Source organism: Pongo abelii, chromosome X (genome assembly GCF_028885655.2).
Source record: "Pongo abelii isolate AG06213 chromosome X, NHGRI_mPonAbe1-v2.0_pri, whole genome shotgun sequence".
NCBI lineage: Eukaryota > Metazoa > Chordata > Mammalia > Primates > Hominidae > Pongo > Pongo abelii.
In genome coordinates, this window is record NC_072008.2 from 2941904 (window position 1) to 2955279 (window position 13376).

The window sequence follows — 13376 nt, forward strand, 5'->3', positions numbered from 1 at the left end:
TTCTGTCTTTTCTATTTCTTTTTCTTTTTTTTTTTAAAAAAAAAACGAAATTCTGTCATTTGCCACAACATAAATGAACCTGGAGGACATTAGATTAAGTGAAATAAACCAGGCACAGACAGACAAATACTGCATGATCTCACTTATATGTGCAATGTAAGAAAGTTGAACTCATAGAAGCTGAAGCAGATAGTGGAATGGTGGTTACCAGAGGCTGGGGGTGGGAGTAAAGGGAAGATATTAATTAAAGAGTAAGAAGTTCAGTTAGGAGGAATATGCTTAAGTGATATTATACTCAATAACAATTTAGCTTATACTTGAAAATTGTTGACAGTAGATTTTGTGTTGTCATCACACACATACGAAATAAGAATGCTATAAAAAAAGGATAGAGAAAAAGAATGTTTTGTTTCTCTTTTTCATCTTTACACTAATCCCAGAAACAGGGCCATCTTCAGGCAAAGGACAGCAAACTTGGGTTTAATAGAGAATTCTGGAAGCAGGCATGAGTCCCAGCCACTTCCAAGGTGAGCTAAGATGCCACAAGCTCAATTACTAGAGACACAGCCTCTCCCTTATTTATTTATGCTCATGCTGTTCTCCTGAACTCCTCGGGCTAGCTGCATGGGCATCCCAGGCTTGCAGTGGCCAGCCACCCCTGCCCAGAGAGGCCCTTGAGTCCATAAGAAAGGTAAATTAATCCTAAAGTAAGACTCCAGTAACTTTCTCCTACACAAACTCTGGTTAAAGTGTAGATTGGGTACATATGGACATAAAGATAGGACAAATAGACACTTGGGACTACTAGAGGAGAGAGGGAGGGGTGGCAAGGGCTGAAAAATGTACCTATTGGATGCTATGCTCACTACCTGGATAATGGGATCATTTGTGCCCCAAACCTCAGCATCACACAATATACCCGTGTGACAAGCCTGCACGTGTTCCCCCTGCATCTAAAATAAAAGCTGAAATTATAAAAATAAAAATAAACACTTATTCGAGTAAAAAAATTCCCCAAATGTGTTATAAAAATTTCTCCTAATGTGTTTATGTTGTTCACCACATACTGTTTTAATGTATTATATTGCTAGCCAATAAAATAAAAATTGACCAAAAAAAAAAAGTAGATGCTTAAACATCTTACCTGTGGAAACCTTTGTCCAAGTAATGAAAGGCTTTGGTTTTCCTGTTGCCTCACAGGGGAACACAGTGTCTGTCTCAGCGGTGACGGACACAGTCTGTGGGGACTTGGTGAGGATTTGGGGCTTTTCCCCAAGAGACCAGAATTTGGATGCAGGCGGTCCTCCTGCAAAGAACTTTGAGCTGCTCTGGTGGAAGCTTCCTGAGGACTGGACAGAAGATGTTATAAAGGAGACAGAACTCTGGGTGGAAGAGACCATAGGGATATTCTGTAAGTTAGTTGAGGGTGATCCCGTGGTCTGCGGAGGGTGCAACAACGGAGGTGCTGGAGGGCCAAAGTCCAGATGGAAGGTGCTATGGGAATGTATCCTGTTGTGGGAACCTGGAATAACTTTTCTCTCTCTCATTACTGGGGCAGGAGAAGTGGGTATCTGGGGTCTCCGGGTGACTCCCAACTGTGGAAAAGAAAGAGTCTTGTTGGTAAAGAAAGGGAGTCTTCCATTGGAATAATGAGGAATTCTTGGACTGGGAGGCTTTCCAACTGGGTTTCTTGCCTCAGGGATGTTGTTATTTCCAAACACTTTGGAGTAGCCATTGAATTGGTCAGTTCTTCGGTCGGTAAACTTACTAGGAATGCTGGGTTTGGACATGTGCAATGGGAGAGGAGTTGTTGTACTTGATAATCTTGGAGTTGTAAACTGTTTGTTCTCTGGCAAAGCCCTAGAAGGATATGTAGTTACTTCTGGTTTGTTGGTCCAGTGACGAGGTGACTGGGAAGTTACAAAGTATCTGGAAGCGCTTTGTGTGGACATTTCAGGCAGCCTCACCGTTGCTGTTGGTAGGATGGGTTTGGCAGGGACCCTGGTTAGTTGATGAGAAGCATGAACTCTTCCATCCTGGTCGTGGCTATCTGGGCCACGTGGTAGACTCCTACTATCAAATACTTGCTTTTCCAATTCCAGCTTTGTAGACAAGTTAAATGCATCCTGGTGGGAAGAGGGTGTTGATAATTCATTTGGCCCTGACATATGCTGTGTTCCTTCATTGTTCACTGGGGTTGCTTCTGTTTCTGGATCCCCCACATAATTCAAGAAAACATTTTCCTTGGAATCTCTAGATGCTTGAGATATTCTTGGACTGGGAAGTGCTGGCTTAGTGGTGGTGGTTTGTCCCAAAGACATGAGAATTGTGGATGGGGATAAGGATGGTGGCTCCTTCATCCGGGCAGCAGTAGGGGTGTGATTCTGTGGTCTAGTTTCAGAAAGGAGAATAGCCACAGTGGTTTCATGATGATCTTGATCAAGGGTGGTGGTTTCTGCCTGACTTGAAGCCACCTCCACTTTTATGCTTGAGAGAGTTGTGGAAGAACCAGCTTCTTCCTGGTGAAATGGTGTGGAGACTGTCACAGAGGACGAAAACTCGGAAGTAAAATCCACATCCTCTAGCTCTTTAAGAAGGGGAGGGTCTGTAAGGTTTTCCCCAGAAGTGGTAACAGGTATGTCTGTCTGTAGCCTCCCAGGCTGGGCTGTCCTTGAGGGATTCCAGGTTGGAGTTCCTGGAAAGCCTACAGGAGAGGATTCTTCCTTAAATTCTCCCATAGTGGAGACCAAGGAGCGAGAAGTTGGTATGACATTAGTAATTGATTCACCAGTGACTAAAATGTCACTTTTATGTTTGTCAACATTTGTGGCAACATCATCCTTAATTTCTTTTCCATCTGATGTGGGTTTATATGTGACTGGAAGTGTCTCTTGGACTTTAGGATAAGATGAATATATTTTTCTGGTGGTTGTCATGTAATCTAAGGAATCATAAGGGCCCTCAGTTTTCAGAGAAACAGTTCTAGGCAAAAGTATGGTTTCTGAACTGGGAGTAGCAATGTTTCTATGTTTATTTTCTGGAGAAGGGCTGGGCTTGGATCCAGACGCTCTTGAGCTCACTGTAGAAGGGGTATATCGATGTTTGTTTGGCCTCTTCCCCTGTTTTCTCCGTGGTGTTCCCTTGGATATGGGTTCTGCATTCTTCTCCATTTCCAACTGTTTGGGGATATTAACTATGTTATCCACCCAAGCTGTAGGAACCAGAGAACTCTCCACTTGATTTGAAATCTTAATGTCAGGTGCCTGAGTTGGTTGAGGAGAAAAAGTCTCTGATGGGGCAAAAGTTGTGGGTGGGGTTTGCTTGTGCCGGTGGCGGAATTTGTTGGGGCGTAATCTCCTTCTCCCGTTGGGTCTCCTTCGAGAAGGGTGAGTGCTCATGGTGGATGACGGAGCAACTTTTTGCCTTTGTGTTGTTGTTGCTGTTGTGGTGTCTTTGTCTAGAAGGGTGCCAACTGTGGTTTCTGCTGGCTTCTTAACTGGAGACATACTGCTCATTATACCCAGTGTGGAGTCAGGCAAAGTGATGGATTTGCTCTCTTGGCCCTCACTCTCAGAACTTCTGGAGTGTGTGGGGTCTCCCTCTAGCATATTTCCTCCCTGTAGTGTCTGAGACATCTCTTTCATACCCTTTTTAGTCAGTAAGGTGTCTTGAGTGCTTAGACTACTTTTCACAAGCTGGATGTTGTCTGTCAGTCCTTGTAGATGTGATTGGCCTGGGACACCTGGTTCCCCTATAGTAGAATCCTCAAATAACTGTGATGTACTGGAGTCATTAACCCAGACGGTGGGGGTTGGAGTAAGGTGTGCAAAGGTGTCTTCTTTCATCTTATCCTCATCTGGTTGTGACTTAGTCTCCAAATCTGGGTCAAAGTATTGCACGGGCTCAGACTCAGCCAAGGAGACAACATCCAATGGAGGCTCATACTCACTGGATGTGGGCTCCGGTGAGGATCCAACATCTGCCGCAAACCAACCCTCTGTTGCCGTCTCTTCATGGGTGGGCTCTTCATAGACTATGTCTAAGGTGTGCAAAGTAGGAGATGGTTCATAAGGCTCAGATATAAGTGTAGGGGCTGCCGTCCCCTTCAGGTCGCCTTCAGTGGAAGTTATCTCCTCAGTCTTCTCGGAAAGCTCATCAACAACTTCCTCCAGAGGTGTGCTTGTTACTTCAGGTTCAACAAGAATAACTCCACTGTGGTTGTGTTCTAGCCCCATGCTGGCTGAGGAAATGGTACCCAAAACGTGCTCTTCTTCACCAAGTAGAGGTACATCTGCTGAGGTTTCTTCAGCACTGGTTACTGTCTGCACAGGAGATGCCGAGGGGGGAGAAACAGCAGGCGAAGGTGGTGTGACTTCTAGACTCAAGGATGGAGGACTTGTGGTTTTAATCAACAGGGGTACCTCTGTGCCCTTAGGGAGATTTTTCCCACGGACTTTGGCTAAAATATCAGCCCAGCGCTCCGGATTAATCTGTTTGTTTGCCATGTTTATCCTTCGTCTAGATTCAAACACTCTGCGACCTTCTGCAACATTGGTCTCTGGTTCTTTTTCCGAATGCTTCCAGAGTTTCAGCTTTCTTCTCCCTTTCTTGGCTTTCTTATCTCCATTGATGGCATCATCCTTTGTTTTGAGGAACACCTCTTGGTCCTTTGGATGCAGAAGTCTCCTTGAAGTGTTCTCTTCATCTCCCATGCCTGAGCCCCCTTCATCCTCCACGATGTCTTCTCTGACTCTGGAAAGAGCCTTTGCACCTGGGCGTCTGCCTCTTTTGGATGGTGAGCCAGACCCTTTCTTGGTCACTGTGATTCCCACCGTAAAGTGGTCTGCCCCTTGCTGGTTGACAGCCACACATCTGTAGTAACCACTATCGCTGACTTGGACCTTTGGGATGGAAAGAGTTCCATTTGGCAACATGTATACATGTGATGTGTTAGCCAAATCATTAATTATCCTTCCGTTTGGAAGAATCCAGCTAAGGTGGGCTTCGGGTATTGCTAAAGCATTGCAAGGCAACGTCACCGGCTCCCCTGGGTTCTTGCCAATTGTTACTGTGTCTTTCTCGGCTGGCTGAGTGGAGGGAGACTGCACAAGTACCCTATATACCATGCGGTCCATTTCATCCCTCACTTGAGCAATGCACTGGTACAAGCCTGAGTCAGATGGCTCCATGGACTTGATCCTCAGCCAGCCACTGCTGAGAATGGAGAACTTGCTGTCTGGGTCATCCATGGGTGCTTTCAGGATGGAGCCATCTGGAAGCACCCAGAAGATAGATGGGCTCTCAGAAGCTTTCACATTGCAGCTCAACTGGCATGGACCCCCTTCCAGGACAGTCTGATCTCTTTGCACAGCTCCACTAGGCTCAATCATAACCCAGCTTCTGCCCCGAGCCTGCCTTGTATCTTTGGTGGATATTGTTTGAGAATACTGGGTGTAGTAGAAAAGTAGCACCTTCTTGGCCGTACTCTGACGTCGGTTCAGCTGGATATCTATGGATGGCTGCATGACCCATTCTGGTTCTGCAAGAATCTGGGCTCTCACACCTGTGTAGTAAAGAGCTTCCTCATCAGCATCCTGCCTGTACTGGTAGCTGACTCTGGGGTCTTTGCTGAGCATGAGCTCTCTGTGTAGCTTCACGGGAACTTCACTGTAGTATGCTATCAATTTCCACAGCTTTTCATAGTTTTCCCGGGTCATCGGACACTCAAAGTCCAAGGCAACTGTTGCATTTATGTCAATATCTGGAGGATCCGTTTGGTTCAAGTGAATTTTGTACACATCCATTGGTTTCTTGATGTCACAGACCAAGTTCACCATGTTCCCATGCTCGTCGGTCATATTCAAAGAGATGCTCCATTGGGGCAATTGGAATTTCTCCAGGATGAGCTGGCTGTCACCATCCTCTTCCTGTTCTTGCTCCTCCTCAATACTCCTGCTCCTGTTCTGTCTCAGAGGGGACTCTATTGAAGGCTTCAGACAAGTCATGTCCTTCAGCTTGTGTATCTCATGTTTGTACAACTTCTTTGGACTGAAGCACATTGCACACAACTGACCGCCTTCATAAGCTTTGTCCTTTTTACACTTCAGAATTCCTAAAACAAATAAGCAAATAGACACTCAATAGGGTAAGGAGCCAAAGAATGGCACGCCTTGCACATGGCCAGAGGATAAAGCCTATGTTTGCGTCTTTATCACCCAGCTGTAATCCCATAAACAAGGAATCCTATACATGAGTTGCCTTTGAGGCTTCATGTTAAACCACAGTTTTAGCACACTGTGTGGTAACTAACGGGTGCTTTATAACTGCTTAACCATTAATAATAATTTTTACTTAAAAATGTCTTAAAATACTTATTAACGGGTATTTAAAAAACATTTCTAAGTTAAAGAAAACAACTTCATTCACATACATTATACAATGTACCTTCTGTGAAAGTTTAGGAGAATCTATATAAATAACTGCAAACTGGGGAAGCATTTCTTGGTAAAAGGATGAATCTTTGCACGTATCACATCATATCTACTTTTTGTTGTTTTTCATCTTGATATATATACCAATATATATTTAAAAATCTTGATATATATCTATCTCAATATATACAAATATGTATCTATCTTAATATATAGATAGATTATAATATATAGATATATAATAGATATATATTTATATAATATATAGATATATATCTGTCATGATATATAAACATATATTGATATATTAATAAATATATATTAATATGTAGATATATATTGACATATAATCAATGTATTTTATATCTAAGTATATATAAATAATATATAAATTATATATGGATATAAATATATAAACCCATGAAAGCATTTTCAGGTAAAAGGAAGAATCTTTGGCATGTATCACATTTACTTTTTTAAATCATGATATAACAATATACAAATTTATAGATGTACATATATTTATAAAGAAATATAAAAATATATTTATTTATAAATAATTTATAAATTTATAATATATATTTATATATTCATATATAAATATATATAATCAATATGTATGTATCTAGGTAACTATATCTATATTTATAACTATATATTTATAAATTTATAATATATAATTTATATATAATCAATATGTATCTATCTAGGAACTATATCTATATTTATAATTCTCTATATTTATAAATTTATAATATATAATTTATATATAATCAATATGTATGTATCTAGGTAACTATATATTTATAACTCTATGTTTATAAATTTATAATATATAATTTATATATAATCAATATGTATCTATCTAGGAACTATATCTATATTTATAACTCTCTGTATATTTATAAATTTATAATATATAATTTATATATAATCAATATGTATGTATCTAGGTAACTATATCTATATTTATAACTATATTTATAAATTTATAATATATAATGTATATATAATCAATATGTATGTATCTAGGTAACTATATCTATATTTATAACTCTCTCTATATTTGTAGTAAACACTTCACAGAGTGTATGCTTTTGAGTTCACGTTATCCTCTTGGTCTCCTGGATATGAAATCCTCTGGAATTTTCTCCGTCCTTTCTGGCCACAACTCGGTCTCAGTCACTGCTTCCTCCTCCTCCTCTGCCTGAATCGTTGCTGACTGGGTCCTCCTTGACTTGAGCCTAAGCCCCTTTCCTTTCTGCTCGGCTTCAGCGTCAATGGCCTCTCCCACATGTGTGGTTCCAATTACCATCCACCCACCAGTGATGACTACCATATGTGCTTCTCTAGTCCAAACACATTCCCTGAGTTCCACACCCCATTGCCTCTTTGACATGTCTATTTAGATAGCTAGAAGGGTCCTCAAACTGACATCTATGAGACAAACTTATATTCTCTCCCTGACCTAAATGTAGAATCTCGTGCCTGTTCTATCTCGGTAAGTGATGCCATACTCTCTCTGCTTGGGGAAACTGGAATACTAGGAGTTTTTCATGACAGTCCTCTGCCTACTTCTGCCCATTCCCATTGGGAAGAAGCCAGTCTTACTGCTTCATCTATGACTTGGAGAATTATAAAGCTCCTAACTGGCTTTGCCATCTTTCCTTTTGCCCTCCTGACCACGGTTTTCTGTGTGACTTTCAAAGCAAACACTTCAACATGCAAATAGGATTGTTTTGCACATCTCCCCCCAACACACATACACATACTCACACTCACACTCATACCCACACACATACATGCTGTGAGACAAAGCAGCAAACACAAGCAGGAGCATTTCACAAAATCCCTTGGCCAGCTGAATTTCATGGCTCAGCGAATGAGCGCAGCCTCTACATGAATGCCCTGAAGATGATGAGCAGGATCGAGCACAGGTCCACATGTCTCTTGCCTGAATCACTGCACTTTTAGAAAAGATGAGTTCAATGCTCCTAGCCCCTGCCTCTTTCTACACATAAAATAATGTCTGGCAGGATTAATGACTATGCCTCTGTAATCTATAACCAGATGTCCCCTGGCACCCAAACTTTGATGAGAATCAGCTCTAATGTAACTTCTGAGCACAACTGATGTGAATTCTGACCACATTTGATGTGACTTCTGAGCACCTGCAGAAGCTCCACCATCTGTGTATAAGCTGTGGGCTGAAACCTTGCTATGCAGCAGTCTAACAGAAACTCTGAAAGATCCTGGGATTGCAATCTTCAGAAATGCTCACTATATAAAACTAACTTTAATACTTTACAATCTTGAGTTTCTTTCACATACATGCAAATCTACACATACACAGATGTACACACATGTGCACAAATACATGCGTAGACATGCACACACAAAGATATGCATGTGTATCTCCAGACAGTAGCAGAGATGGTTCTTTGCCCAGCAAAGTTTTGTGGGTCCACATCCATAATATAGCGTTGCTGCCACAAAATAGCCATCCAAATATATTTTCAGGCCCCCTTACATCCACTGGGGTGTGAAGACTGGTTCCCACCAATGGAACATGAGTGGAGGAGGCATGTGTCTTTTCTGGTTAAGACCATTCACAAGTGGGTGTACTTCTGTCTTTCCCACATCCATTGCTTGATGGCCTCTTGGAATGAAGCTCTAAAAGCTAAGAAAAAGCAAGCCTCTTGAATGTCTAGCAGTAAAGACTCCCAAGTAGGCAACTGAGCAAATCCAATGACGTTGAGTTGGAAATAAGTTTAGAAACTGCAAGGAACAGAAGGGAAGACTGTGTGGCTAGAAATAGATGAATAAGAGGAGCAATGGGACCACCATGCTAGAGGATAGTGGGGACAGGTGGAGCGACCATTGTGTGGAGACTTCTTGGAGGGAATGTGCAAATGTGTATCTTATCCTAAAAGCAATGGAAATCAGTTACGCAGAGGTGTGGCCTGACTGGATGCACATTCTGTAAAAATGTTCTCACTGCTTTGTAGAGAGTGGATGGAAAACAGGGCTGACAAGGCCATGGGGACACTTGTTTAGAATGCTCCCCCTTCCTACCAGAGAGAGAAGGAAAGGAGCTTGATCCAGGTCAGCAGCTGTGAGGATGGAGTTGAGGAAATAGATCCAGGATATGGTAAACACAATGTAATCTAAGGATGGGGATAGGTTGCAAGGTAGGGCTTAGAGAAGGGGGAGAAAGGAAGGAAGGAAGGGAAGATAGGGAGGGAGGGAGGGAGGGAGGGTGAAAGGGAGGGGGGAGGAATGGAGGAAGGGAGGGATGAAAGGAAGGACAGAAGGAAGAAAGGAAGGCAGGAGAGAAGGCAGGAGGAAGGAAGGAAGGAAGGAGCGAGGGAGGGAAGGTGGGAAGCAGGGAGGGAAGGAGGGAAGGAAGGAAGGAAAGAAGGAAGGAAGGAGAGAACGAAGGAAGGAAGGAAGGAGAGGAGGAGGGAATGAAGGAAGGAGTAAAGGAGGGAAGGTGGGAAGCAGGGAAGGAAGGAGAGAAGGAAGGAAGGAAAGAAAAAAGAAGGAAGGAAGGAAGCAAAAAGGAAGGAATGAAGGAAAAAAGAAGGAAGGAAGGAGAGAAGGAAGGAAGGAAAAAAGAAGGAAGGAAGGAGAGAAGGAAGGAAGGAAAAAAGAAGGAAGGAATGAAGGAAAAAAGGAAGGAAGGAGAGAAGGAAGGAGAGAAGGAAGAAAGGAAAGAAGGAGGGAAGGAAAGAAGGAGGGAAGGAAGAGAAGAAGGAAGGAAGGAGAGAAGGAAGGAGGGAAGGAAGGAAGGAAGATGAAGGAAGGGGAGAGAAGGAAGGAAGGCAGAAAGGAATCACAGTCTACTTTGTTGCAACTGCTACACATAAGTCCTGGTTGTTGTCACAGCTCTCTAGATCAATAGTGAGCATCGCTTCCCTGTCCGTAAAATAATGACCTTGTAGCCACTCCTCTCACCAGCCTGCTCTTTTCCAAGCATCCTTTGTGAATTTCTCATGGAACATGCATTCACAGCCCCTTCCCAGTCCCAGTTTCCCACATTAAGCTGCAGTCCAAGGCTGGCATGATCCTCCGGATACCCATTCCATGGCAACCCACATCACCTGTATGTAACTGATTACATGAGCACTACAATTCACTAAGGGATAACTGCCTTTGCGTTGGGGAATGGAGATGTCTTAACATTTAAGTGGTAACGTTTAAAGTTAAGTGGTAAAGTTTAAAGTTAAAGTGGTAACGTTTAAAGTGTGAGTTCCACTTAACATTAAGTGGTAACGTTTAAAGTGTGGTAACGTTTAAAGTGAGTTTAAAGTAGCTGATTGGGTGCTCAGATTTCATGGAAGGCAAGATGAATAAGTCAATATAAGAACCTTGGAGAATGGAACGTCTCCAAAAAGATAAAAGAATGTGCACCTAGGAGTGGTCTGCTCTCCTCTCTCCTTACCTCTGGATTTTGCATCCCATTCCAAAAACCATCTCATCTCACAATCGCAGGTCCACGGATTTCCCTGCAAGTAAAGATTCTCCAGAAGCGGCATGTTCCGAAGCATGCTGGCAGGAAGAGTTCTAATCATGTTCTCCGCTAAGTAGAGGTGCCTTATGGTGGAGAGTCTGAAATAATCCAGAAATGTGAACGTGGAGAAAGTACTGGGGTGCAGCTGGTGGAGGAGATTTCCTTCCAAATGGAGTAGCCTCAGAGACATTAAGCCGTTGAAGGCTTGAGGGTGGATAAACTCGATCTTGTTGTGGTCAATGTGCAGCCTCATTAAGTTAGAGAGACCCTGGAGGGTCTGTCCTGTGATCACTCTCAGCTTGTTGTAGCTGAACTTGAAAACCTACAAGGACAGGGGAAAACAAAACAAAACAAAACAAAACAAAACAAAACGATCCTGTTTATAGTTTAAAAAGCCACAACCACAAACAGAAACCAGTACAAAGGGCTGGAGAGTAATGACATGAAGCTTGTCTTTCATGTCAAACAATAGCCGTTTTATTGATCATTAAGGAGAATAACATAGTTTCTATTCTTTATTACTGGTCTTAGAGGATGCAATTTAGTGACACTTATAAATGCCATGGGTTTACCTGAAGAGAGCTGAGGTCTCTTAAAGCTCCATCGGGGATGCTTGGGATCTCATTGCCGTGAATCATAAGTAGCTCCAACTTGGTCAGTCCTGCAAATGAGGTTTCTGACAGGGCCTGTATGCTATTAAACCTAAAGAATAGTAATAATAATAATAATAATAATAATAATAAAGAAAATAAATAGCAAATACTTAACTCCCATATGGGAAACATTCCCTAGCCTGCCCAAGAGCAAATTAGTAAAATGGTGAGTCTATTTATTTATTTATTTATTTATTTATTTATTTGAGACAATCTTACTCCGTCACCCAGGCTGGAGTGCAGTGGTGCAATCGTAGCTCACTGCAGCCTCCACCTCCCAGGCTCCAGCAATCCTCCCACATCAGCCTCCCAAGTAGCTGGAACTATAGGCACAGTCCACTATCCCTGGCTAATTTTTTATTTTTCGTTTTTGTAGAGACAGGGTTTTGATATGTGCCCAGGCTGATCTGGAACTCCTGGCCTCATGTGATCCACCTGCCTGGGCTCCCAAAGTGCTGGGATTACAAGCAAGAGGCACTGCACCTGGTCATGAAGTAGTGATTCTGAAGTTATAGGGGTGCCATTCCCAAAGACGTTTATCCCTTCGTGTCCCTACCTCTGGGGTCAAGAAGAAAGTGACACATATTTATTTGTCTTCATTCTGTTAAGGAACATTCATGGAGAACTTGACTTGGAATATGCTAATGTGGTCAGGAGGCTATTTGGTGTCCATCAGTAGGATTTAGAATTCAACATGAGGCTGTTCCACGTGTCTCTTTCTTGGAAACTCTGTGCTGAAGTGACAGTAATAAAGAGGGACACGTGGCTAGCAGGGACAGGAAAATCCACAGCATTGGAATTTGTTTTGCATATGGTAAGAAAGGAGACAGCTCTGTGCTAAGGGCCAAATAGAAACGTTGAGCACGGCACTGACACTCTTATTTCCCATGGACAGGCTGCCATGTCTGAAGGATGATCAAAGTTACTCGTAGACATCCTAGGTTTCCTTTTTGTTTTGTTTTTTCCTGTAACCTGTCCTCAAGATGAGTTCTTTTTGTTTTAAATTTTTGGTTTTTTGTTGTTGTGTATATAATTGTCAAGATGCTTTCTTGACCAATTTAGAAATTTCTCATTGCCATATTTGTAATAGCATACAACAATGCTTAAACTTGATCCCTGGATAAGCAATTTGAAAAATGAATAGAGAAGCCTGCACACTGTTACCATAAATCACTGTTTCTGCTGAGATATAACACATCTAGCCTGATATCATTGATTGCTTCTCCTTTTCACTTAAATAAAAGGAAATCAATTAGCAGAGAACATAAGTGAACAGCTCGTAGCTAAATGCAGCAGATGCTAGCAAGATCCAATTTTCTCATACTCATATGTGCTCAAACCTGGACTACAATTCCAAAGTCAACAGAAACACCAGGTTAGGTGTGACTCCCCTAAGACCCAGCCTTAGGAAGCACCTTTCAGCTACAAATTTTCTAGTGCAGGAAATTTATAAGCTCTACCCTCAAAAACCATTCATCTTGATTGCATCAAACTTTTCAAAGACCTCCTTTCATAATTGCATTCTTCTTTTTTTTTTTCTTTTTTTTTTGAGACGGAGTCTCGCTCTGTCACCCAGGCTGGAGTGCAGTGGCGCGATCTCGGCTCACTGCAAGCTCCACCTCCCAGGTTCACGCCATTCTCCTGCCTCAGCCTCCTGAGTAGCTGGGACCACAGGCGCCCGCCACCACACCCGGCTAATCTTTTGTATTTTTAGTAGAGATGGGGTTTCATCATGTTAGCCAGGATGGTCTCGATCTCCTGATCTTGTGATCCGCTCGC

The 13376-nt window shown here is 42.3% G+C and overlaps 1 protein-coding gene across 1 annotated transcript in view; it reads right to left on the reverse strand.

Moving 5' to 3' along the window:
* The window catches only part of MXRA5 (matrix remodeling associated 5), a 39071-nt gene that overhangs the window by 9830 nt on the left and 15865 nt on the right, over positions 1-13376 (reverse strand). Inside the window, exons 3-5 of the mRNA XM_024241553.3 lie at positions 11517-11646; positions 10876-11266; positions 1145-6112 (exon numbers count right to left, since the gene is read on the reverse strand). Of these exons, the coding sequence (XP_024097321.2) occupies positions 1145-6112; positions 10876-11266; positions 11517-11646 (5489 nt within the window). The remainder of the gene's footprint in view (positions 1-1144; positions 6113-10875; positions 11267-11516; positions 11647-13376) is intronic.